The 27,060-nt window shown below is 43.9% G+C and overlaps 1 protein-coding gene across 1 annotated transcript in view; it reads right to left on the bottom strand.

Moving 5' to 3' along the window:
- The window catches only part of TRUB1 (TruB pseudouridine synthase family member 1), a 45,310-nt gene that overhangs the window by 6,514 nt on the left and 11,736 nt on the right, over positions 1 to 27,060 (bottom strand). Inside the window, exon 4 of the mRNA XM_065407947.1 lies at positions 5,985 to 6,066. Within this exon, the coding sequence (XP_065264019.1) occupies positions 5,985 to 6,066 (82 nt within the window). The remainder of the gene's footprint in view (positions 1 to 5,984; positions 6,067 to 27,060) is intronic.

Genomic DNA, 27,060 nt, shown 5'->3' with positions numbered 1-27,060 from the left:
AAAAAAAAAGAGTAAGTAAATACAGTGGGCCTGATTCTCTGTTCTGATATTGTCCCTTTTCCAAAGAAAAGGGTCTGGAAACCCAGCAGACCTGGCCAGCTGGGAATTTCCCTTGAACAGGAGGAGCCCTGGGTAGAGAAGACCAGCATAGCTGCTCTGTGCCATACCACGTCACAGCCTCTGGCATGAGGGGGAAGGGAGTTGTAGTTAGGAAATCAGTTCTAAGGCCTGGTCCACACACTGTTTTTGTACCAAATTTAATTATTTCAGTTAGGGGTAAAATTTCCTACTGAAATAGTTATACCACATCATCCCCTATTTGGACACAGTTACAGAAGTATCTTATACTGGTGTAATTTAGCCCCTACCCATACAAGAATACTGCCATCACTGCATCCATTACCAGTACAGTTAAAGTGACACAATTTATGCACGTAGGGAAGCCCTCAAGGGAGTTTTCTTCCTTTCCCTGGATCCTCTGCTCCCCTCTCTTTTTTTCTTTCTGCATAACTGAGTTAAACTTGGAAGGAAAGGGTGAGAGAAATGGAACAAGTTAAGCCTTATCCATGTCCTCCCCCAACCCCCTCTCCCTTATCTTCTTGAATTAGGTAGGGGCACCACATTCATCCCAGAACTGAATGGACATTGTGAAAGTTAATGCTCCCTCCCAGCAGATGAAACTGGTAGTCACTAGCAGGAACTGGGGGCGGGGTGGGTGTTGTACCCAAGAGCTGAAAAACCCCAACGTACGTGATTTTATTAATACTTTCCAATTTCCATTCAGGCCTGAGCATTCATTTTTTTGGAAAACTATGTTGCAAGACTATGAAAACCTTCCTAGTTTCGATTTTGATAAAGGAGGGAACTGCTTGGCTAAACTAAGCAGCTTCTCTTAACAGTTAATCCCATAGCTTTAGGGGAACGATCCTACAGGACATTTGAGATGTAAAGCACACATTTTCTTTCCAGTAAGAGAAGAGAGTGGGAAAAACACATCAAATTTCCCTAACTATCAAGATTCAAATATCTAAGCCATTAAAGCTCATAGAGGCATCATTATGTTTCTTTATGCATTCTAACTATTGCCATTTTATTGAGCAAATACCCTTATTAACTATCGCTTCTCTCTAGAGAGACTGCCCCCAGTGTACTGAGTACAGTTCTGCACTATCTTTATTAGAAGGCCGTCTTTTCAGTAACCAGTTTTGTTGGTTGCTTAAGAGGGGTTTCAATATGACAGTTGCCTCTTATCTGTTCAGAAAGCAAACCTCAGATCTGTAATCTACATGCAAATCAATGAATGACTAGGAATTGGCTGGCCCCATTTCTCATAAAATAGATTTGGTTCATGTCACTCCAATGAAGTCAACAGAGTTCTGATTAAAATGAAATAAAATGGATAGCATTCTCAGGCCCTTTATTAGGTTTTATTCTGCACTCTCAGTAGTTCTTCAAAGCAGATGGATCTCACAATATGCATAAGGGTTTATTCCCCCAAAAACAAACAGTCTCCTCTCCGTTGCAGCATCAGAGGAGAGCAACTTATGCCTCACTTTTGTAAACCAAACACTGCAATTTCAATAGCAGATGCTGCCATTATGCCCAGCAGCTGTCTAAAAGAAGTGTCATTAATGGTAATGCTGCAGTGATTCATAAATCAGTCAAGGATGTTGGGGAAACCAATGCACATTAGCATGGGGGGAGGGGAATGGCAGAATCTTTTATACCATAAATTCAGAGCTTCCCCTAAAGAACCTCATGTATGTTATTGTTTTGCAGTCTTGCTGTGTGCTGCAGTTTAGCCAGGTGTCAGAGAAGAAACCATACGGCAGTAAATACTATCCTTATGAGCTTGTCAGCATGTCCACTGTGAACCCATTTGCTCCAGCTGAAACTTGGTATGTAAACTGAGCAGGAGTGTCACTTGTTTTCTTTTTCAATATTCACTCCCCGGACTGAATCGGTGGTTAGGGCACTTAATGACACAGCTGGGTTCAATTCCTGTTTTGATCTCATACTCCCCAGATTGAGAGGGGAATAGGAAAAAGCCCACTAAGCTCTGGAGAAAATAATTTGTGGTACAGCTAATTTAGTAACCTTTGAAAAGAAAAAAAAGAAAAAGAAAAAGTGAGGCATAATGTTCAGTCATTAACAAACAACGTTGTGCAATGTCGGTTTATCAAAGTAAACATTTTACAAATTAGCCTGATAGGACCTAGAATAAATAATGTTTGTCTTCTGCAATTTCTCACGGTTTGAACAGGCTGGTATTAAAAATGACAATCCTGTCTGCTCCTCCCCCAGTGTCATTACAGGCTGACATGACAGTTTGGATTTTTTTGCTTTCACTTGTAAACCCACAAAAGCAAAGGCAGCTTCATTAGATTCGTGACTTTGCTGAAACATTGGGTACGTCTGCACTTACCGGAGGGTCCGGCGGCAGGCAATCGATGTTCTGGGATCGATTTATCGCGTCTGGTTTAGACGCGATAAATCGATCCCGGAAGTGCTCGCCGTTGACGCCGGTACTCCAGCTCGGCGAGAGGAGTACGCGGCATCGACGGGGGAGCCTGCCTGCCGCGTCTGGACCCGCGGTAAGTTCGGACTAAGGTACTTCGAATTCAGCTACGTTATTAACGTAGCTGAATTTGCGTACCTTAGTCCGAAGTGGGGGCTTAGTGGGGACCAGGCCATTGTGTAAGCTCTGTACTCACCCTGCTCGGATTAGCACATACACATACTCTACATAGTTCAGATTTACCCCAGTCCTGAGGTTTGGTTTTGCTGATAATTCATCCAAAAGCCACCACAATGCTCAGCCTAAACTTTCTCCCCAAGATTGGCTGTTCCTGAGGTTTTCCCTGCCAGGTCTCTCTTTTTCCAGATCTAGTTTTTTCTGCTATAGAGAAATATACTCTACCCCTTCTTACATTCTGGGGAGAGATAAAAGCTATAACTGCTAGTAGGTCTCAGCACAAATTACACAGTACCTTCATGCAGGCTTCAAGCTGCCGATAAAAGGATGATTTAATAAAGGAGCCCTGTATTTCTATGCAGGCTTTTAGAGTTTGCCACCTGTTGCACAATGGTTTAAAATACAGCAGTCATGTCCAGTTTGTGCTTGGAATAGGCACTGCAGACAATTTGCCAACGGTTTCTACACTAATCACTGAAAGAAATAATGTGACCAGTGACCTCTACACAGGCCAGATTCTGATGGAATAGTCCCCAACTGCAAGTCCATCAAGATCACAACTACTGACTCAAGAACTTCTAGTCTTATCTATACTGGTGTAAATCAAAATAACTCCTTTGGCTTCTGAGACCAGAAATTCTCAGGTCAACAGTGCAATGGGATGCTGATAAGATTACAGAAGGAAAACAGGTCAATGATTAAAACCAAGCAAAATAATACGTGCAAAACAAAATGGTACAAATTATTGTAAGAGCACTCTAGTACACGCTAAAGAGTGACATTTGTTCAATGTTTATTTGCATAAACTATTCATCAGATAAACATAAACAGCACATAGATCACCAAACAGTGTCAGTTTAATGGAGTTATGCCAGTATATATCAGTTTAGGATCTGGGATAAAGTCTGGTTGCAAATGATTTGCAAAGAGGAAAAAGAGGGGTTTTGTTTCTCTTTTATAATTATTCAACCAGTTCTATTAATGACATCCCTTCGCTTAAGTGGTAAAGGTCCTTGCAAGTTCTGTTCCCAATGCCTGGATTTAGCCAATAAGAGGCTGGGGAGGGTCATGGGTTTACACCACTATGGATCATTATCAAAGGAGCCACAAAATGTAAACGGCTCTCTCAGAAAAGCATCAAAGGAGCACTAAACCAAGTTCACAGCTATTTTCAAAGTTCATTTTCATTTTCCAACAGGAAGGCAATAAAGTGATTCTTGCTTCCTCAAGTGGAAATTGTTTCAATCTGGCTGTACAAGGTGCTTTTCCCTCAAAAAACAAACAAACAAACAAATAATAATAATTTAAAAAAAAAGATTGGGAGGGGTTAAAATCCAAGCAGACCTTTTCAGCACATCCTTGCAGTGTGTAACTTATATTTACAATGGTTTGTTTTCTTAACTTCTGTCTAGAGACTTTTCTATAAAATTTTAGTGCTTGCTTCTGTTTCAGACAGTGGGCAGCTTTCTGCAAGTGCTCTCCACTCTGGACCCAGTGTGGTCCCTGAGGAAGAATTCTGCACATCTCGTAAGCCGCTTTCCCTCCCCCACACTTAGGGCTCAGTCCTGGATTCCATGGGAATAGGGGGCACTCGGCACCTCACAGGATTAGGACCTAAAGCTCAAAGGGAAGTTGAAATTCAGCTCCGAACCTTAGCAGTGTATAACTACGCAGGAAGCTGAAACCAGCGGTTTGGGAGGTTGTTAAGAGATGGGAAGAGAAGGAAACGAGTCGGGGGAAGTAAGAGTAGAGGAGAGCACATGGTTCTTGTGCTCTCCCCTTTGGAGAATTCACAATACAATCTCGCTGGTCTGCACTAATGGTGGCAAGCCCCAGTAAATTTCTGAACGCAAGAAGCATGAAGACAGCAAGCAAGCAAGGCTAATGTATCATGAAACATACCTGGTTCATCCATTCTGGCAATGGGAATTGAGTTTTAATTACTAGCGATAATACTTCATCATGGGCTGGTGAATGTGCAATGTATTTTGTCAGCATAACAGAGTGTTCGCACAGAATCATGCCTTCTGCCTTTCTGAGAAGCAAGTAGAAACCACTTTGATTTGTACCGGTTATAAAACTGTGTGGTTTAGCAACTCAGATGGGCAACCTTACAAAAGCCTAGATAGATGGATAAGAAGATTCTACTGTAGCCCCTGACCATTCGGTATTGAAATGGAGGCAGTGTGAGCAAGTTCTCTGAGCAGCACCAGGCAGTCAAAAAGACATTACCAGCCAGCACTGGCAATGCAGTTCAGGGTGAAACAGGAACTGGTGCTTGCCTGCACCAAGTGTAAGGAGGAAAATTACAAGCAAGAGGGAAGGGAAAAAATTCAGCATACCTTTTTCATCACAAGATAATGAAAGGTAATTTTGTTGTATTTACCTGTTCCTAGGTATCAGAAACAGAGTGGGGCCTGTAAGAGTTGCTAGGAGACGAGCTATCTATAGCATTCTTTTTATGTTGCGAAAGAATTAATGGCAAACACTTTCAGGTGGGTTCCCAATTAGTCCTGCATTATTTCTCAGACATACAGTGGTTTCTTTACCCTATCTGTGAATGCACTCCAGAACGTGTGAACTGACAAAGCAGTAAATAGAATTAGTTCAAAACTGTCAAACCTATGCACCATGGTTTCTGTGTAGGAGAGGCTCATTTATTTAGATTGCTAGGAGCCAGCCTGCAAAAGAGAGACAGCATGAACAAGTGAAAAAGTAAAAAGGTGAGTCTATGCCAGCCCCATTTTAAAATAAAAAAGCCTGTACTTAAAGGGGCTTTTTTGGAGGGGAGACTGAAGTACTTCTTTCCTTCTGGGTTTCAAGGGCAAAGGCATCCCGCATGGGATTGTGCACTGACAATTTTATTGGTGATGCCAGTACACTGAAGGCAAAACAATACAGTTATGCCTGATTCTATTTTTCACCTTACTAGTTTGATGCTAGTTTCTTGAAAAAACTGAAGTCAACCACTGTGCTGGACCCAGCTGTGAGATCTTAGGCACTCAGGTTAAAGCTGAAATAATCATGCAATTTGATTTAGAAATTACATTTAATTTTCAGCATCATATGAGACACAAAGCTCCAAAGAGCTATGTCCTCTTGTCCCCAAGAAGGTATTTTTCTTTTTAATATAAACCGTCGCATCAGGTCAATTGTTTTGCTTTCCCACAAATGCAATGCTGAAAAAATTAAAGAATGTGAAGTCCAAAATCTCTCCTTCGCTTTGGTAAGATACAGGCCATTTATTGCACTTTAATCTATATCTATGATCTAATTAATATAAAGTTACCATAAGGCTTTTCTTCGGTTACTTTTCCTGTAGCATCTAATGTATCAGTAGCTTTTCCCAGTTCCCCAATGGCCATGTACTTCTGTGAAGGAAAAAGAAGAGATTAAATGTCTTTAAGAGTTTTAACTGAACATCCAGTGAGAACTTCAGATGGCACTACTAAAGCTGGATCATGAATAACCAACCACACAACTCTGGGGAAACAAAGATGGAGATATTAAGATAGGAAACTCACAAGAAATTAAATCCAGCATTACATGGACATATCCATTCATTGATTTAGGATTTTCAAAAAGAGTTAAGTAATGTGGTAGCTAAGCAACATTAAAACTAAGTTGGTGTGATGTAAGAGCTTAACAATAAAAATATTTTAGTGAAATAAAAGAATGAACAAAATATTTGCCATAATATAATCTTAAAAACAGTAGGATCTTTCATCCCAAAGGACTGCACAGTGCTTTACAATCTTAATACAATATGAGAGAGAGAGAGAGAAGATGAAGGACTTATCTACCACTGTAATGCGGCCATCTCTGAGGCAAAGCAGGACATCTGTTCAGCAGTGGAATAGAGTACCACACAATAGTTTGGACGGGAAAAGAAGAATTATTGGATTATCAATGTTATAAAATTTATTAGCACAACAAACAGAATCACACACCCTGTAGTGTGGCAAAGGAGACAGCGCCAATACAGAACGTCCAGTACTCCATGCATTATTCACGTCATCCCTCGCAGGGACGCCCAGTGCAGGCGAGTTGGCTCACACATAGTCATCAAGTCAGTGTTTTCCAATGTCTCCCACTGCCCACAGCCTGGGTATCGACTTTTATAATGGTTTATGCTAACACCCACTGGCATTATACATATTTAGTAATGGTTTTAGCCACATGCTTCCATACCTCAATAATATTGGGGTTCCTAACATCTATAGGTTAATTAACCATTTACCTCATAGTTATTAGTATTTAAGTCAACTAGTTACCAGAGTACACCTGCAATTAGTATATATAAGTTTTGATTAAACTCAATATCCTCCAAACTTTCTCTAAAATCCCAAAAGCATATATTTGCGGTTCCTCACGTCACCATTTTCTGTCATGTACCACTGTAATACACACCTTGTGATACAAGGTCATCTATGAGTTAGTCCCTTATGAACAGCTAGACCTTGATTATGCTAAGCTAATTGTCATACAGGTATCAGGCGTGTATGCCCTTGCATTACAGCCACCTACACCTTATCCATATGGCCTATCAGTGTCCTTGGGTGCCAGGCTACAATAATCTCCATCAAACAAACAAAAAAAGTTACTAGTTTACAACTCTCTCTCTCTCTCTGTAAATAAAGCAATAAGGAGAACAGTCTTCAAACTACTGTGGCACAGACAGAGAGAAAGGAAGGACTTTTGAACAATAAAATGCAAAATAAAATACTATATATTGGACAACTTTTTCAGATGTTCCAATGAGTGCGTGAACAGGTCTGAACGGTTCTATTATTTACTAAACCTTTAAGGTCTTTCATTAGATTTCAGGCTGAAAGAGGTTCCAATGGAATGAAAGTCCTGCCCTCAGAAACATCTACTGAGTCTGACTCTGGTGACCTTTTCCCACCTCCACTGGCTATCTCTCTCTCCAATTTTTAAAAATACACCTACGGGCGCCAATCCAGCACTCTCATGAGTGATAAATTACCACATCGACATAGAGAAACAGCCACTCTTCAATATCTCCACCTCAGCTCACACCCTCCTTAACAGAAACCGAAAGAGGGTGAGCGCTGCAGCGCGCTCCAAAGGGTAACGAAGATGGGTTTGTGGACCAAGTTCCAATGCTGAAGATTCCTCACAGAGAACATGCCACCAGCAGCTCCCTCTCATTTCTACTGAGCAAACTCTGGCCCAATCACCTCTGCTAATCTCCCCCTGGGACATACAGTTGAGAGTTGATCTCTCAGGTAACCAGGGCCCAAATCATTTAGGGATTCATGCGTTAAAACCAGCACCTTGAATTCCAACCAGAGGTTTATTGGGAGCCACTGCACGTTATGGAGCATCAATCCAATGTGTAACCCTCCTTAACAAGCAGGCTGCAGCATCCTGCACTAGCTTCAACTTTCAGCCCCACCTACAGCGATCTAATCTGGAGGTGACAACAGATGGATAACTGTGGCAAAGCCTGTATCAGACAGAAATGGTCACACGTGCCCTGCTACTATCTGGAGAGGGAGGCTCTTGCTGCTATAGCAACTGGTGTCAAAGCCAGCGTGGCAATCAGAAAGTTGTGGGAATTGACAAACCTCTCAAGTGCACTGCTTTACGTGATACATACAACATTGGTGCTGCCTCCCTGTCCTGGTGTGCTGAGAACTACAGCAGCATTTCACAGGGTAGGGACCAGCGATCAGAGGAGGAAGAGAAGACCCTCCTCTAGGAGCTCAGTGCTTTCTGCCCTGTCTTTCTCTCCCCTCCCTGCAAAAAGCAGAGAGGTGTCTGAGGGAGTGACCCCATGAACTAACAACTGTAGAGAGGGAGGACTTAGCAGGCTAAGCCACTACATCTTTCCACGGGAGACAGAGGGGAGGCCAGCCCTGAGCTGCTCCCAGACTAAACTGATTGGATTGTGAGGCAGACCAGGCAGCACCCACCACCTCCTTCCTCTCTAAAATTGCCTCCCCCCAGGCATTCCATGTGAGGTTCAGGCAGAAACCCTCCCTCTAAGCCTCCCGGTGCCCAAGCAGCTGTGCAGGGATTTTCCCCCACCACTTCTCCACACTGCAAGAGACTGTAAAACTGGTTTGTTTCATTCACACAGTGAGGAAATATCCCTAAAAACAGGTGTTAGTTTCTAAGCATTGGGCACTCCGTCAATTATGATGGGATGTGGAACAAAACCCAGGTGTTCCATACTTTGATCATTCGTGACACATCTCGATGGCTTGTGTCACCCACTGGCAGATTTGCAGGTTAAGAAGTGTGGGGCAGCTTTTTTTCTGGAGTCACCACTGCAAATGGGACCCTGGTAACCTGAGCCATTCCCTTTGGCTGGCTCTGCAGGGAAAGACTGGTGGGATTCACACACAAATGGCAAACCCTAGATAGATAGATAGATAGATATAGATATGTTATATAACAATGATGTTTCTTTTGTTAAAAGAATAGCCACTCTAAATAAATGCTTCCAGTTTTAACGTCAACTGATATTTACCAGTTAAACCCTGATTGGGGGTGGGGGGGGGAAGATACTCTGACTTAATATGTAGATTTACTGGAGGGTTTGTAAGAAACTGTAGAAAATGTACATGGGTTCTCTGAACTCATAGCTAGGAACCTTAAATTCTTTCTAGTCAGTTTCACAATGGTAAGAAACCCTGGGTTGACTGCAGGGCATGTCCATACCACTTGTCAGTGAAAATGCCAGAGAGAGCATGGGAATAGTACTTCTCAGTTTTGTTTTATTTTATATATCAAAGTTTTATTGGGAAAAGGGCCAGAGATCTGAAATCCTAAATTATAACCTGTTTTAAAAGCGTCTCTTAAAAATGGAACAGAAACTTTTAGAAGAGAGACTCAATCTCTGGGATGCAATTGTAAAATAGGGTCATTAGTAGCTGTCTTTAAAGTTGCAAGGTGGCTCCCATTGTGGGAATTTCCTGGAAAGGAAGGACTGTAGGAAGTAGGACAAATGGTTCCTAGAGTTCATTTGAGGACAAGGTATTTTCAAATCAGAGCAGCAATTGAACATGGGACTGAAAAGGGGGGGGGGGGGAAGAGAGCTAAGAACCCTAGTTTGACAGACAGAATCATCAGAGAAATCAGATTTGACATAAATAGAAGATCAATATATGTATGTGCCTGACACAGGTGAGGCACAGAAAGCCTACAAAGGTTGCAAGGACACAGGCAGCAACCAGCTGGAGCACAAAACGGGTAAGTGTGCATCAAAACTGCCAAGCTGGTGCCTAACCATGTAACTGCATGCTTTGTGCATACAGTTACCAGACCTGCAGATGCATCTTGGTTGCAAACTTGGGCCTCTGTACATACTGAATTGACCCTATATGGTTATTTATAAAAGTACATTCAATTTGTGTCCATAGATTCATAAAATTTATTACTAACTCCTGACCAAGATTAGTTATTTACGTAACTTGTTACATGTATTTCAATAGCACCTAGAGGATTCAGGCAAAACCGGGGTTCCATTGTGCTAAGCACGGTTCAAAACAAATAGCAAGAAATAGTGCCTGGCTCTAAATAGAAAAGACAGCCCAAGGATAGAAGAAAAGGGATGATTATTTTAGTCCCAATTATTTTACAAAACAAAAAGGACTTCCAGCAGCCATGATCAGACATATTAAAAGCAGGAGGCCCCCAAACAATTTGAAAATGTTACCAAAAGACAAAACTGAGATTACAGAGGGGACAAAAAGAATTTTATGACAAAGCAAGTTCAAAATTAACGAACAGCAAACATGTCCTCTTAATACAGAGAAGCATTACAATTCCTCTCCTCTAGCATCCATTTTTCTCCTGAGTGAAAAAGCTGACTTTGTGCTAAAGCTGCACTAAATTTTATTTACTGCTAGATGCTATAATTGTTCTGTCATTGCTGAAGAACGATCTGATCTTTACCCTAGGACTAGCTGGATTGTCTGACTCCTTATGTCAGCCTCTTACTTAAAATGCTCTAACGCATGGGGTGACCTGATTTTCAAAGTGAAAGACTAGCATCACTCATCAGGGGGGAGCCTGCGGCCGAAAGTTCTGCCAGAGATCAGGGAGTGATTTGATAACTCGGGGGATGTAGCCAGAGACTCCAGGGAATTCCAAAAGCCAGAACAAAATACTGAAGTTTTGTAAAAATATTAGGGACGTCAGGTCATCCCCCAGATTTCATTGCTACATGGTCTCACAGCTAAGCACAAACAAGGGCTTACAACACGCAGACCCACTTAAGAAACCAGCTGCTTGCTAGTACCAAGTCTCTTAATTCAAAGCTTCCAGACACCTTCCCCACTGGAAACTCTCTGCAGTCACTGGAGGAAAAAAATCTCAACCTTGGTCTTGTATAGAGGTCAGTTTTATTCTGACACAAACTCATTCCCTCCTTCCCACTCCCAACCTCTTCCGCCTGCGCAATGGATTACACAGGGGAAACACAAACCCCCACCCCACACCCAACTTTTTGAGGAATCCAGTATTAAGGAAATTCCGGATTTTCTTTCTCCCAGAAATAGAGCAGACTCTTTACAGGGGTGAGAGATGCCAAGAAAAGAGATTGTTTTAGAATGGTGCAATGGGGTATAACTAGGAATGTCAAAGTAAATTATGAAAATTAATATTTAGGTTGAATCCAAAGAAGTTTCCTCATGCTAAGATCTAGTAAACTCCAAATGGCAGCGGTACAAAAATCTCGGAGTGACTAAAAAGGGGCACTAGAGGGAACAAAGCTGCTTTAGCGTGGGAATAGACAGATCTGCTAACAGATCATCTGTTTCTGACTCCCAGGATTTCATAATTAAAAAAAAAAAGTTGACTCAGTATGTCAGCACTGTTATTTATTATTTTGTTAAAGTGGGAAGGAAGAATTGTATATGTAGCGAATACAAATATGTAATTTACAAAGGTCAGAAGGAGTGGGTGGGTGGAGGAGAGAGAGCGAATACAGAAAAATTCTAACTGGAGCGGACTCTCCATTTTGTGAGGCAATAGTTCCCGCAGCACAATAAGTGCAGCCTCTTCAAAATTTTCAATACTGTACTTTTAAAAAGTCTGAATATTAATAGAGCATGAAGCAGAGATATTAATAGGTTAGGCCCCTGGGGTTAACATAAAAGAGAGAGACTTGAGAAATACGCAGCACGCAGAGCCAGCTCACTAATGGTAAAGCAGCAGGCAAATTAATACCTGCACTACATCGCTGGGGCCCTTTTATAACCTATATTTTGGGGGGAAGATGCAGGAGGAAAAAAGAGGGAGAGGAAAGGAAACCAGAAGAGTGTTTGAATTCAGTAGCTCCAGTACCTATGTTTTAAAAAATATATATATATTAGGGTAATACACATCTTCCAGTGCAGATATAAATCACTAGAGTGGATTGTCAGAGACTTTAAGGTTGCAGAAGCATTTCATTCTAACCCCATTTTCAGACTTTCCAAAACTATCACATTTTCCTCTGAAATCTTCCATGTGAATTTTTTCCTTAATTTAAGCAAACACAGTTGAGTTGTTTTTAAGATATGAGGAGAGGGATGGTGTGGGGGAAGAAGTGGGAGTATGGGAAGCAGCACTTTCCCCATTATACACCTCTATCCCGATATAACGCGACCCGATATAACACGAATTCGGATATAACAGTAAAGCAGTGCTCCGGGGGGGCGGGGCTGCGAACTGCGGTGGATCAAAGCAAGTTCGATATAATGCGGTTTCACCTATAATGCAGTAAGATTTTTTGGCTCCCGAGGACAGCGTTATATCGAGGTAGAGGTGTACAAAGAAGATTCTGTCTGACCTTCCCTCTAATAAAGGCATCTCTAGAAATTCGTTCCTGGGTGTCTGGCTGGTGAGTCTTGCCCACATGCTCAGGGTTTAACTGATCACCATATTTGGGGTAGGGAAGGAATTTTCCTCCAGGGCAGATTGGCAGAAGCCCTGGGGGGTTTTCGCCTTCCTCTGTAGCATGGGGCACGGGTCACTTGCTGGAAGATTCTCTGCACCTTGAAGTCTTTAAACCATGATTTGAGGACTTCAATGGCTCAGACACAGGTTTGATACAGGAGTGGGTAGGTGACATTCTGTGGCCTGCATTGTGCAGGAGGTCAGACTAGATGATCATAATGGTCCCTTCTGACCTTAAATTCTATGAGTCATGATAGAAAGATCAAATTTGCCACAGGAGTAGCTCCTATGGGGAAAGAGTGCCTTTAAGAGTTCCAGTGAAAACTGATTTTGATTTGATCAAGTTCTGATCTGCTGGAAAAAACTGCATAGTTGGTATACACAGTATGTTTTGCATTGCGTTCTCTCAATAAACTCATACAAGGATTAGCAGCTATGCACCTTTTGCCTTGCAAAATGTCTCACTGGCACAAGTCATCTTATCAGGATCAGTTACCTAGCCCTAGTCTACACTACGAGTTTAGGTCGAATTTAGCAGCGTTAGATCAATTTAACCCTGCATCCGTCCACACCAAAGCCATTTTTGTCGACTTAAAGGGGTCTTAAAATCGATTTCTGTACTCCTCCTTGACGAGGGGATTAGCGCTGAAATCGACATCGCCGGGTCGAATTTGGGGGTAGTGTGGACGCAATTCGACGGTATTGGCCTCCGGGAGCTATCCCAGAGTGCTCCATTGTGATCGCTCTGGACAGCACTCTCAACTCAGATGCACTGGCCAGGTAGATAGGAAAAGCCCTGCAAACTTTTGAATTTTATTTCCTGTTTGGCCAGCGTGGCAAGCTGATCAGCACAGGTGACCATGCAGAGCTCATCAGCAGAGGTGACCATGGAGTCCCAGAATCGCAAAAGAACTCCAGCATGGACCGAATGTGAGGTAGCGGATCTGATCGCTGTATGGGGAGATGAATCCGTGCTATCAGAACTCCGTTCCAAAAGATGAAATGCCAAAATATTTGAAAAAAAAAAAATCTCCAAGGGCATGAAGGACAGAGGCTATAACAGGGACCCGCAGCAGTGCCATGTGAAACTTAAGGAGCTCAGGCAAGCCTACCAAAAAAACAAAGGCAAACAGCCGCTCCGGGTCAGACCCCCAGACATGCCGCTTCTATCATGAGCTGCATGCAATTCTAGGGGGTGCCCCTACAACTACCCACCCCTGTACGTGGACTCCTGCAAAGGAGTCTCACGCAACAGGGATGAGGATTTGGGGGACGAGGAAGATGAGGAGGAGGAGGTTGAAGATAGCGCACAGCAGGCAAGCGGAGAAACCGTTTTCCCCAACAGCCAGGAACCGTTTATCACCCTGGAGACATTACCCTCCCAACCCGGGCTCCCGGACCTTGACGGCGGAGAAGGCACCGCTGGTGAGTGTACCTTTGTAAATATAATACATGGTTTAAAAGCAAGCGTGTTTAATGATTAATTTGCCCTGAAGACTTGGGATGTATTCGTGGCCAGTAAAGCTACTGAAATGCAGTCAAGCAACATCCGTTCTTTATCTCTCTCTGTTATCCTCAGGAGAGTGATATCATTCATGGTCACCTGGTTGAAATAGGGGAATTTTATTAAGGGGACATTCAGAGGTGGCCGTTCCTGCTGGGCTGTGTGCCTGTGGCTCAAAAGAAATCATCCCCACTGTTAGCCATGCGGTGGGGGGAAGGGGGAAGCGATCATCCCAGGGAATTGGGGGGGGGGGGGGTTTAGTTGGGTTTGTGCTGCATGTTAACCGAAAACCTTAGCCCCTCCTTTTAAATGGCCAACCCATTTTAAATGGTCAACCCAACTCTCCCTTTTTTCCTCCCGCAGCTGCAAATGTTTCAACGCTACCACTATCATCTCCGTCCCAGAGGCTAGCGCAGATAAGAAGGCGAAAAAACCGCACTCACGATGAAATGTTCTCTGAGCTCATGCAGTCCTCCCGCACTGAAAGAGCCCAGCAGAATGCGTGGAGGCAGACAATGTCAGAGTCCAGGAAAGCAAAAAATGAATGCGAGAACAGGAGGGATGCGCGAGATGAGAGGTGGCGGGATCGAGAGGAGAGGAGGCAGGAGGCAACGCTGAGGCTACTGGAGGATCAAACTGATATGCGCCGGCTTATGGTTGAGGTGCAGGAAAGGCAGCAGGAGCGCAGACCGCCGCTGCAGCCCCTGTGTAACTGCCTGTCCTCCTCCCCAAGTTCTCACCCAGACCCCCAAGAACACGGGGGGGGGGGGGGGAGGCCCTCCGGGCACCCAACCACTCCACCCCAGAGGACTGCCCAAGCAACAGAAGGGTGGCATTCAATAAGTTCTGAAGTGCAGTGTGGCCTTGTCCTTCCCTCCTCCACCACCCCTCCCGGGCTACCTTGGCCGTTATCCCCCTATTTCTGTGACTAATTAATAAAGAATGCAGGAATTTGAAACAATGACTTTATTGCCTCTGCAAGCGGTGATCGAAGGGGGGAGGGGAGGGCAGTTGGCTTGCAGGGAAGTAGAGTGAACCAAGGGGGTGGGTTTTCATCAAGGAGAAACAAATAGAACTTTCACATCGTAGCCTGGCCAGTCATGAAACTGCTTTCTAAAGCTTCTCTGATGCGCAGCGCGCCCTGCTGTGCTCTTCTAACCACCCTGGTGTCAGGCTGCGCGTAATCAGCGGCCCGGCGATTTGCTTCATCCTCCCACCCCGCCATAAACGTCTCCCCCTTACTCTCACAGATATTGTGGAGTGCACAGCAAGCAGTAATAACAATGGGAATATTGGTTTCGCTGAGGTTTAACCAAGTCGGTAAACTGCGCCAGCGCACTTTTAAATGTCCAAATGCACATTCTACCACCATTCTGTACTTGCTCAGCCTATAGTTGAACAGCTCCTGACTACTGTCCAGGGTGCCTGTGTATGGCTTCATGAGCCATGGCATTAAGGGGTAGGCTGGGTCCCCAAGGATAACTATAGGCATTTCAACATCCCCAACAGTTATTTTCTGGTCTGAGAAGTAAGTCCCTTGCTGCCACTGTTCAGACAGATCAGAGTTCCTGAAATGCGAGCGTCATGTATCTTTCCCGGCCATCCCACATTGATGTTGGTGAAACGTCCCTTGTGATCCACCAGTGCTTGCAGCACCATTGAAAAGTACCCCTTGCAGTTTATGCACTGGCTGCCAAGGTGGTCCGGTCCCAAGATAGGGATATGCGTTCCGTCTATCGCCCCACCACAGTTAGGGAATCCCATTGCAGCAAAGCCATCCACTATGACCTGCACATTTCCAATAGTCAGTACCCTTGATAGCAGCAACTCAGTGATCGCGCTGGCTACTTGGATCACAGCAGCCCCCACAGTAGATTTGCCCACTCCAAATTGATTCCCGACTGACCGGTAGCTGTCTGGAGTTGCAAGCTTCCAGAGGGCTATCGCCACTCGCTTGTGAACTGTGAGGGCTGCTCTCATCTTGGTATTCTTGCGCTTCAGGGCCGGGGAAAGCAAGTCACAAAGTTCCATGAAAGTGCCCTTATACATGGGAAAGTTTCGCAGCCACTAGGAATCATCCCAGACCTGCAACACTATGCGGTCCCACCAGACTGTGCTTGTTTCCCGGGCCCAGACTCAGAGTTCCACAGCATGAACCTGCCCCATTACCACCATGATGTCCAAATTGCCAGGGCCCGTGCTTTGAGAGAAGTCTGTGTCCGTGTCCTCACCACTCTCGTCACCACGCTGCCGTTGCCTCCTCACCTGCTTTTGCAGGTTCTGGTGCTGCATATACTGCAGGATAATGCGCGAGGTGTTTACAGTGCTCAGACACTGAGCGGGCTCCATGCTTGCCGTGGTATGGTGTCTGCAGGAGAGCAGAGTGGCAGCGGAAGCGTGACGATGGTTTGCAACCCTACTGCACCGTCTGCTGCCAGAGCAGGAGAGCAGAGTGGCAGTGGAAGCGTGACGATGGTTTTCAGCCCTATTGTACCGTCAGCAGCCAGAGCAGGAGAGCAGAGTGGCAGCGGAAGTGTGACGACGGTTTGCAGCCCTATTGTACCATCTGCTGCCAGCAGCACCCAGGACACAACAGCGGCGGCTGAGCTGAGCGGGCTGCACGCTTGTCGTATGGTGTCTGCGTGGAAAAAAGGCGCGAAACGGTTGTCTGCCGTTGCTCTCACGGAGGGAGGGGCGACTGATGACATGTACCCAAAACCACCCGCGACAATGTTTTTGCCCCATCAGGCAGTGGGAGCTCAACCCAGAATTCCAATGGCAGTGCAGACTGCGGGAACTATGCGATAGCTACCCACAGTGCAACACTCCGAAAGTCGACATTAGCCTCGGTACTGTGGACACACTCCGCTGACTTAATGCGCTTAGTGGGGACACACACAATCAACTATATAAAATCGCTTCCTAAAAAATCGACTTCTATAAATTCGACCTAATTTCGTAATGTAGACATACCCTTAGTAGCCATATACAACACATTTCCTTTTCACAATATAGGGCAGGCTTGCTTAGGCGCAATTCAAGGGACAAGACAGTTAGCTTAAAATATAACGGCCTGTATTTGCCAGCAGCATTTCACTATTACTCTGTGTTTTCACTTAATCTGTACAATACATTATGACAGCAACATTTAATGTGTGGTTACCATTTAAATGGCTATTGCAGAATGCCGGGTATACAACAAGATGCTACATATTGGTATCTATGGTTGTTATCTACTGTCACTGACATGTTAAGACATACACATACTCCAGGCAGGCCAGAACACTAAGGCCCATACTTCAAAAGTTGCCACTGATTTCAGGTGACCATCTTGAGACAGTTAGCATCCACAACATATATATGAATGAAAACAATCAGGCCTTGTATGTCACAGTGGGTACACAAAAATTGAAGCACTCAAAATCAACTTTTGAAAAATCTGGGTTTAGGTGATTTTCTCAAGGTTTACTCAGGAAGCCGGTGACTAGAACCCAGTTCTCTTGATTTCAGTCTCTTGCCCTGATAAGGCTATTCTTCTGCCCCGGCCACTTCCATTTACAAGAACTACACTTGTTCTGTGTTTGTACAGCACCTACTGTATGGGTCCTGGTCCCCAACTACTGCTCCTAAGCATTACAGTACAACAAATAATAAACAGCGGCAAACTCCACCATTTATTTACATATTCTTTGAAGCAGTATTTCCTCTTACTGATAAGTTTACCTGCTATTAATTTCATCAGTGAATCCTTGTCCTCCACTGTGGAACAGTGTAAAAGAGAGGGACCGATCATTTCTTACTGTACCCTCCATAATCTTCAATTGTTCCGTTATTAAAAAAAAAAAAAAAAAAAAGGAAACATTTGTCAAGGTCTAAAATAAGTAGTGTAGACATGTATCATTTTTCAAATGTGTGTGTTATATTCTTGGAAGTAGGTAGCAAATATTTGCTCAATTCACTCTTCACAGCTACAGGAGCATCTGCTTTTTACACAGCCTCACAGCTCTTTCTGTTCATCATTTCAATGATTAGACTCTGCTCCATTCTTCTTGTAAGATTCTTTAACAGATGAAGCGTCAGATCATCTCTCTTTCAACGGAGCAAGGAAACAGGAGAAGATACAGTGCAAACATAGGGTGTGTGGGAGGGGGAGTATTTGTTTGTTTTATTGATTCTTAAATTTAGGGAGGAGGTGGTTCTTCCCACCCAAGATTAGAAGCTTCCCAGGGAAACTGGCCCTTATTTCAGCGTGTTTCATAGTGCTAATAGCACAACAGTCAAGGGATTCTTTTTCACGTTTTACCTCCCCCCGCCCCCCAAGTGCATGCTTTTAATTATTAACCCTCACCAATGATGAAAGGCCAAAACCAGAAACCTTTACTCATGATGAATAGCATTTTAGTCCTATTAAAATCTAGGGGACTACTGAGGAGCATTTGTGGAGTAAGGTGCTATTCAATGTAAGGGCATCAAAAAATTCTAGTCCTAAAGAAAAAATTCCCCTCCCGACCCCAAAGAGCCAGTCATATCCTCATATGCGTATATGTATAGGCAAAATAATGGCAATAATAGGAAAGACAAGTGAAAAATTTATCTCCTCCATCAATGAAGCAGCATGTCACCCTGTAAAGCATGTCTAGGCCTCTTAGTACCACAGAAGATCTACTTTGCGGAACCATTTGAATATATTCCTGGCAACTTTCATAACTAATTGACATTTGTTTACAATAATTACTTCCACACTGTAGGTGTTTAATTCATTTAGGACAGTGCTATTTTGACTATGCAACAATAAAACCATTTCAGACACATTTATAATCACACAATCATGAAAGAGGGTGAAGTCCTGACTCCACTGGAGTTAATGGGAGTTTTACCAATGACTTCAACAGGGCCAGGATTTCACTCCGGGTTTGTCTACACTGCAATTAGATACCCGTGGCTGGGTATCTAACTCGGGCTTGAGGGACTGTTTAATTGCAGAGTAGATGTTCAGGCTCGGGCTGTGGCCTGGACTCTACAACCCTGACAGGTGAGAGGGTCCCAGAGCTTAGGCTGCAACATGAGCCCGAACATCTACACTGCAATTAAACAGTACCGCAAGCCCGAGTCGGCTGGCATGGGCCAGTTGCGGGTGTCTAATTGCAGTGTAGACATACCCTCACAACGTTTTGCTTAGGCTGTATTGCACTGTGTATTGTTTTACTGGAACAGATAGCTGGCTAGATAAAATACAAGGCAAGCAGTAAAGATGTGTGCCACATAAAGATTCCTCTGAAAAGAAAGTCAGTTATTCAGTTTCTTACATTTGAAAAAATTCACCACACGCATGCACTAGGATGTTTTTGCAATAAAATTTAACAGATAAAAGGAAACAAAACAAAAAAAAAGCATAATTACCCCCACAGAACTCATTGCCACAAGATGGTGGCCAAGTATTTTGGAGGCAAAAAAGAATTAGATATTCATATGCATAATTATTATATCCACAATTACATTAGATAGTATACAAAAACTAAGGGATCTAAATTCTCACGCTTCAGGGCATAAGACAACCCGTTGTAAATTACTGGTTAGGAAATAATGTTCCCTATGAGACATTTATTTCATTATAGGCTCTTGCATCTTTCTCTACAACATCTGGGACTAACCGCTGCAGAAATGATTCTGGACTAGATGGACCATGGATCCAATCGGCCACTTCCCAGAATGATGCTACAATAAACTTACAAGTTAGTAAGAACTTCTCATATGACAAAGGAAGTTGGTCCAGTTTCTCCTTAAGAAGCAAGCTCTGTATTTTTGAGACAAAACATGATGAAGCTGCACTTTAAAAAGACTAGATAATTGAAATGGTTTCCGTGCCCCATTCAGGATCCTCAGGAGTTCAGTTTTTTAACTATAAAGAATCCACGCTGTTCCACATCAGGCCACTAACTCAGCATCTTCGTTCTCCCCTTGATCCCTTTTTGTCTCTAGTCTTTGAGGTGATTTGGAGTTTGGGTTTTATATTATCCAGATGACATTTTGATAGTGAGCCCCTCTGGAGAGGCTGCAACCTTTGAGATCAAATGCTCAATTCACCTACTCTCCACTCGAGCATTTGCAATCAATGCAGGGAAGTCAATTCTAATTCTCCACAAGTCACTGGAGCTCCTGGGGCTTCAGATAAAAAAAGAATGACTAGAGATTCTACCTTCCAGAAAAGAAAAGCAGGTTTCAACCTGTCAGTATTTGAGGATTCAGAGCACAGAATGCTCATGATGGCCCAACTTCTGGTCTCATTTACCTCGGTATGACCCCAGTGAAGACTCAGGGGTCACCCTGGTGCATGTGACCCTGCTGAAGAGAATGTGAGCGAAGCCAGAGTTGCGCTCTTTATAATGCAATTAACTAAATATGAGTGAACATGCTACCCGGGTGTCTGAAGTTTTGATTATCTTGTTTTATCCCACTTCAGTAAAGGCTTTCTGTGCTAGAGACATCCCTCCCGCACACTCTCCCCCGCATTGGGAATTATTAGAATAATGCAATATCTCATTGCCGCCTGCTTAGGCTGCCAAGCCTCCTACCTCCCTGATGAGCCCACAACTTCTTTCTGCATAGCTACATTATTACAGCACATCTTAGTGGGGAAGAGATTTTTCCAAAGCAATGATCCCCTTTAAACTTTCCGCTGTTAGCAAGAGCACTCTAAATTATCTGCCCACAAACATCATCTCCACATTGTCTCAGTCTTAGGAACAAGAGTTACTCTGATCACCGACTACCCCACGTCTTTCAGAGGAAGCATAGCATGCCAGTCTTTGAGCCGTAAGAGTAGCCCATTCACATGCTGTAATTTATCCCACAACTTTGCTGGAACATTTGAAATAAAAAAACCAAAACAGACACATCTATTTCTGGGAAAATATTAAGAAACTTGATAAGAAGCTTTGAGAAACTTGGCTGGACATTCCTATTTCTTTTGAGTTAGTCCTTAAGGAGGTCACACACTTGATTACAGAACTGACAAAACACGATAATCCTTACAGAGGCTGTATGAATTACAGATCAGGGAATCATGTTGATGGCAGCCAAATCATCTTATGTTTGATAGGACGTTTGGAAAAATTCTGACATTCATATTTTTGGCAGAGCTGCCATATAGAGTTCACAGCAACAACGTTAAGTTTTGGGCCATTAGTGTAATTATGCGGCCAATGTTGATAGACTGGATCTAATTTCTCTAGAAGCTAGCTTTAATGTAATTAAAAAGAAAATCCCTAGCAGAAACGCATATTGAATGTAGTGGAATCGAAGATAAAAAGGAGCGAATCAGAACAAAAGTAACAATTATTTCACCAAACACGTGATGTATGATGAAGTAAGAGACACTCCAATCATAGTAGACGGCACAACACCTAAAAGGCAGAAAATTTTTCAACAACTTTAGAATAAAGAATAGTCATGGCTAACTACTATTAGTCCCAAGACCTCTGTAGTCACCTAGTTAAACCTATGAGTCTATCTACGGAGATTTGCAAACTGGTTTAGCCCTCACTTAAAAATAATTTTAACTTGTGTCAATAAATTAAACTAACCCAATTGGATTTAGGAGCATCTACATTAAGGATTTGTACTAGTTTAGCAAGAACTATAAAGCTGATTTAGATAATATGACAAAGCTTTTCTGTAATGGATAAGGTATTAAAAAGGGGATGTCAGACTATAAACAGTTAAAATCTCAAGTAACAGGGACTCAACCTCAAGAACTATAGTAAATTACATGAATACTATCAGCCTAATCCAAAGCCCGCCAAGGTCAATGGAGAGACTCCAATTAGAGTCAGAGGTTAAGGCCAGAAGGACCACCAGATCACCTAGTCCAGTGGTGGGCAAACTATGGCCTGGGGGCCACATCCAGCCCTCCAGATGTTTTAATCCGGCCCTCGAGCTCCCGCCAGGAAGTGGGGTCCAGGACTTGCCCCACTCTGGTGCTCCAGCCAGGGAGCAGGGTCACGGTCTTGCCCCACTCCGCATGGCTCCCGGAAGCAGCGGCATGTCCCTCCTCCGGCTCCTACGCGTAGGGGCAGCCAGGACTCAACATGCTGCCCCCACCCCAAGTGCTGCCCCCGCAGCTCCCATTGGCTGGGAACCGCAAACAATGGGAGCTGCAGGGGCGGCGCCTGCGGACAGGGTAGCATGCAGAGCCTCCTGGCCACGCCTCCGCATAGGAGCCGGAGTGGGGACATGCCGCTGTTTCTGGGAGCTGCTTGAGGTGAGCACTGCCCGGAGCCTGCCCCCCTGAACCCCTCCCATGCCCCAACCCCCTGCCCTAGCCCTGATCCCCCTCCTGCACCCCAACCCCTCATTGCCAGCCCCACCCCAGAGCCCGCATCCCCAGCCAGAGCCCTCCCACCCTTCAACCCCCAATTTCGTGAGCATTCATGACCAGCCATACAATTTCCATACCCAGATGTGGCCCTCGCGCTAAAAAGTTTGCCCACCCCTGACCTAGTCCGACTTCCTGTATATCAGAAGCCACTAACACAACCCAGCACCTTCACACTAAACCCAACAACCAAAACTAGGCCAAATTAGTAAAAACCACAGGAGACTAGATGGTTACGTGCCACAGTGAGGGAATGAGATGTACCAACGCCAAGGCCCCTGCAAGGTCAGGGAAATGATTGAGAGATATAATTGGATGATCCTTGCAAGTGATTCGCACTCAGACACTGCAGTGGAAGGCGAAAGCCCCCAAGGTCACAGCCAATCTGACCTGGGAGAAAACGCCTGAGCTTGTGAGCAAGAACCAGCAAGCCAAGCATCTGAGGGAGAGAATGCTTGGTACTACCTCCAAGCCCTGGCCCATCCTTTCCAATATCTCATCTCCGGCTGTGGCTTTCTATGATGCATCAGAGGAAGGAGACTTAAAAAAAACCCAGAATACACTGGGGAGAAGGAGTAACGGAATCCATTCCTGACCCCCTCCTGGTGGCCAGGTGAAGCCCTGAAGCGTGAGCTTTTAGGAACATATGACAAACTGGAAGTAACCCCCAGCGCTGCTGTTCACTACTAGCACAGGCAACCCCACCACACAATCACACTCATAAATTTGCCCAGCTCTAACGAGAGAGAGGTTCTTTGCCCCCACAACTGTTATTGGGAGGCTGTTCCAGAACCTCACTCCTCTGACAATGAGAAACCTTCTTTCAATTTCCAGCCTGGCCAGTTTGTTCTTGTGGCAACATTGTCCTTTATCTTAAATAGCTCTTCCCCCTCTTTGGTTTTTATCCCCCCCGATGTATGTATAGAGAGCAATCATATCCTCTCCCCGCCTTCTTTCTGCTAGGCTAAACAAGCCAAGCTCTTCCTGTATCTTCTCATAAGATAGGCCCTCCACTCCCCTCATCAACCTTGTAGTTCTTCTCTACACCTGTTCCACTTTGTATTCATCTTTCTTGAACACGGGAGACCAGAACTGTGCACAGTATTCTAGATGAGGTCTTACCACTACCTTCTGCAATGGCATTAATACTTCTCTCTACTGGAAATGCCTCACTTGATATAGCCTAGGATCACATTTGCCTTTTTCACGGCCACATCACATTGGTGCCTCGGTCATCTTGTGATCAACCCCTGCACCCAGGTCTTGCTCTTCCCCCGTCATGTCCAACTGATGAGCCCCCAGCTTGCAGCAGAAATTCTTATGGCTAGACCCTTAGACCTTGCACTTGGTACTGTTGTATTTCATCCCACTGGGGGAGGGATAGCTCAGTGGTTTGAGCATTGGCCTGCTAAACCCAGGGTTGTGAGTTCAATCCTTGAGGGGGCCATTTAGGGGTCTGGGGCAAAATCAGTACTTGGTCCTGCTAGTGAAGGCAGGGGGCTGGACTCGATGACCTTTAAAGGTCCCTTCCAGTTCTAGGAGATAGGACATCTCCATTAATTTATTTCTGTCACTCCAATCTTCAAGATCATCCAGATCATTAGCACACACCTACTTTTTGTGACAAGGTCATTAATAAAAATAGTGAATAAGATTGATTCCAAGACCAATACTTATGGAACTCCACTAGTAACCTCCTTCCAGTCCAACAGTTAACCTTTCAACAAAACCCATTGCCTTCTCCCCTTTAGCCAATTCTTTATCCACCTTACAGTGCTTGTACTAATCCCATATTCTCTAATTTACGTAATAATTTCCCATGTAGTACTGTACCAAATGCTTTATTAAGTCCATGTATGTTAGATCTATTGTATTCCTCTTAGTGAAAAAAATTAATTAATTTCCAAAGAAAGAAATCAGGTTAGTCTAGCATGATCTACCTTTGGAAAACCATGTTGAATTATATCCCCTTTACTGTTTGTCTCCATGAACTTAATTATCCTTTCCTTCACAATTTGTTCTAAGGCAGAGGTTCTCAAACGTCATTGCACCGTGACCCCCTTCTGACAACTAAGTTACTACATGACCCTGGGAGGGGGGCGGAGCCTGAGCCCCACCACTCTGGGGAGGGGAGAGGGAACCACAGCCCAAGCCCCACCGCCCCAGGTGTGGTGGAGAGGGGGCCACAGCCTGACCCCTACTGCCCCAGGTGGGGCTGGAGCTAGTGCTTCAGCTTCAGCCCTGGGTCCCAGCAAGTCTAATGCTGGCCCTGGCAACCCCATTAAAATCGGGTCACGACCCACAGTTTGAGAACCACTGTTCTAAGACACACTACTGAGGACAGACTAACAGGTCTTCAATTGCCAAGATCACTTTTTCCCCTTTCTTAAATATAGTTACAATGTTAGCTATACTCCAGTCATATGGCACTAGCCCCAAATAGATAGATTTATTAAAAATCCTTGCTCCTAGGCTAGCAATCTCATGTGCCAGTTCTTTCAGTATTCTGAGATGGAAATTATCCCCTGATTTGACCACATTAAGATCTTCACATTTTCCGACCACCTCAGATGTGGTCATTTCCATTTCTATACACTCATTTCCATCTGCCATCCTGCCTTCATACCCATGTTCCATATTATCAGCCCTATTGCCACAACTGCTTTTATTTCTTCTTAAACCTGGGATGGATATCAGTCAGCCTCTAGTTCAAATCATCATCACCAGAGCATCTATAAATAGTTTACTGGTCATGGATCAGAGGTGAAAAAAAAGGAAGAAAAATAGTCAGCATGAAATGCATTAGAGGAGCTGTCAATTGACTTGAAAAAGTCAATTATTTTTAAGTCATTATTGACTTTCCTAAAGTAACAAAATCTGGAGAGCACTTGACTGCTGAATTGATTTCTTCATCTCTTGCCCATTTTCCCATTTTAAAAGTATTCTCTAAAACAACAGGACTTTACATTTTCAGCTTTCAAGATAGTGTGCAAAACCTCAACACCGCGGGCTGGAACCAACTGTGACGGGTTGGATCACAGAAAACCCCTTGGGAGCTGCCACCCGATGTGCAAAGACTACCCCTGCTTCTGTTTTCCCTGCCAGCTCAGGACTCCAGCACCCTGTCTGGCTCCAACACAGACCTAGGGTCTGAATCACTTGTCCTAAGGCTGCAAGTTTACCTGAAAACAGCTCACAGTAGTGTGCTTGTCTTTAGCACTCAGATGCCCAACTCCCAATGGGGTCTAAACCCAGATAAATCCGTTTTACCCTGCATAAAGCTTATGCAGGGCAAACTCATAAATTGTTCGCCCTCTATAACACTGATAGAGAGATATGCACAGTTGTTTGCTCCCTCAGGTATTAATACATACTCTGAGTAAATTACTAAATAAAAAGTGATTTTATTAAATACAGACAGTAGGATTTAAGTGGTTCAAAGTAGTAACAGACAGAACAAAGTAAGTCACCAAGCAAAATAAAATAAAATGCGCAAATCTATGTCTAATCAAGCTAAATACAGATAATCTCACCCCCAGAGATGCTTCAATAAGTTTTTCTCAGACTGGACACCTTCCAGGCCTGGGCACAATTCTTTCCCCTGGTACAGCTCTTGTTCCAGCTCAGGTGGTAGCTAGGGGATTCTTCATGATGGCTCCTCTCTCTCCTTTGTTCTCTTCCACCCCTTTATATATCTTTTGCATAAGGCGGGAACCCTTTGTCCCTCTGGGTTTCCACCCCCCCCCCCGGAAAAGCACCAGGTTAAAGATGGATTCCAGTTCAGGTGACATGATCACATGTCACTGCAAGACTTCATTGCCCACTTGCCAGCACACACATATACAGGAAGACTAACAGGTAAACACAACCATCTGCAGACAATGGTCCTGGTTAATGGGAGTCATCAAGATTCCAAACCATCATTAATGGCCCACACTTTACATAATTACAATAGGCCCTCAGAGTTACATTTTATATTTCTAGTTTTAGATACAAGAGTGGTACATTTATACAAATCGGATGATCACACTCAGTAGATTATAAGCTTTGTAATGATACCTTACAAGAGACCTTTTGCATGAAGCATATCCCAGTTACGTTATATTCACTTATTACCATATTTTCTCTAAAACTATCCCAGTTACATTATAGTGACTTATTATCAAATTTTTATAAAACCATATAGACTGCACAACGTCACACCAACCCTGCTGGATTAACTGGAGTAGGTCCATGTATCCACTTACCCAACATCTACGGCCCGGAAATGTAAACACACAAGCCAAGGTTTTGATGCGACTAGCCAGAAAGTACAAGCAGAGGTGAGTCAAGCTCCCATCTGTTAACTATGCAGAATGAGAGCTCTCCAAATCCACTTGTTGTCTCTTGTGCTTTGCATACTAATGTCTCAATCCTGCAAATACTTATGCATAGAATTTATTCATGTGAGTAGCCCAATTGACGATAAAGGAATTCCTCACAGGACTAATGCCACTTAGGTAGGTAAATGTTTGCAGGATCAGTCCTTAAGCTGGTAATACATGATGCTTTTCTCTTTTGTGTGATTGTACACCC

This window comes from Emys orbicularis, chromosome 7, assembly GCF_028017835.1.
Source record: "Emys orbicularis isolate rEmyOrb1 chromosome 7, rEmyOrb1.hap1, whole genome shotgun sequence".
Classification (NCBI taxonomy): Eukaryota; Metazoa; Chordata; order Testudines; family Emydidae; genus Emys; species Emys orbicularis.
The sequence above is the reverse complement of the archived record's forward strand: the minus strand, read 5'-3'. Positions and strand labels throughout refer to the sequence as shown.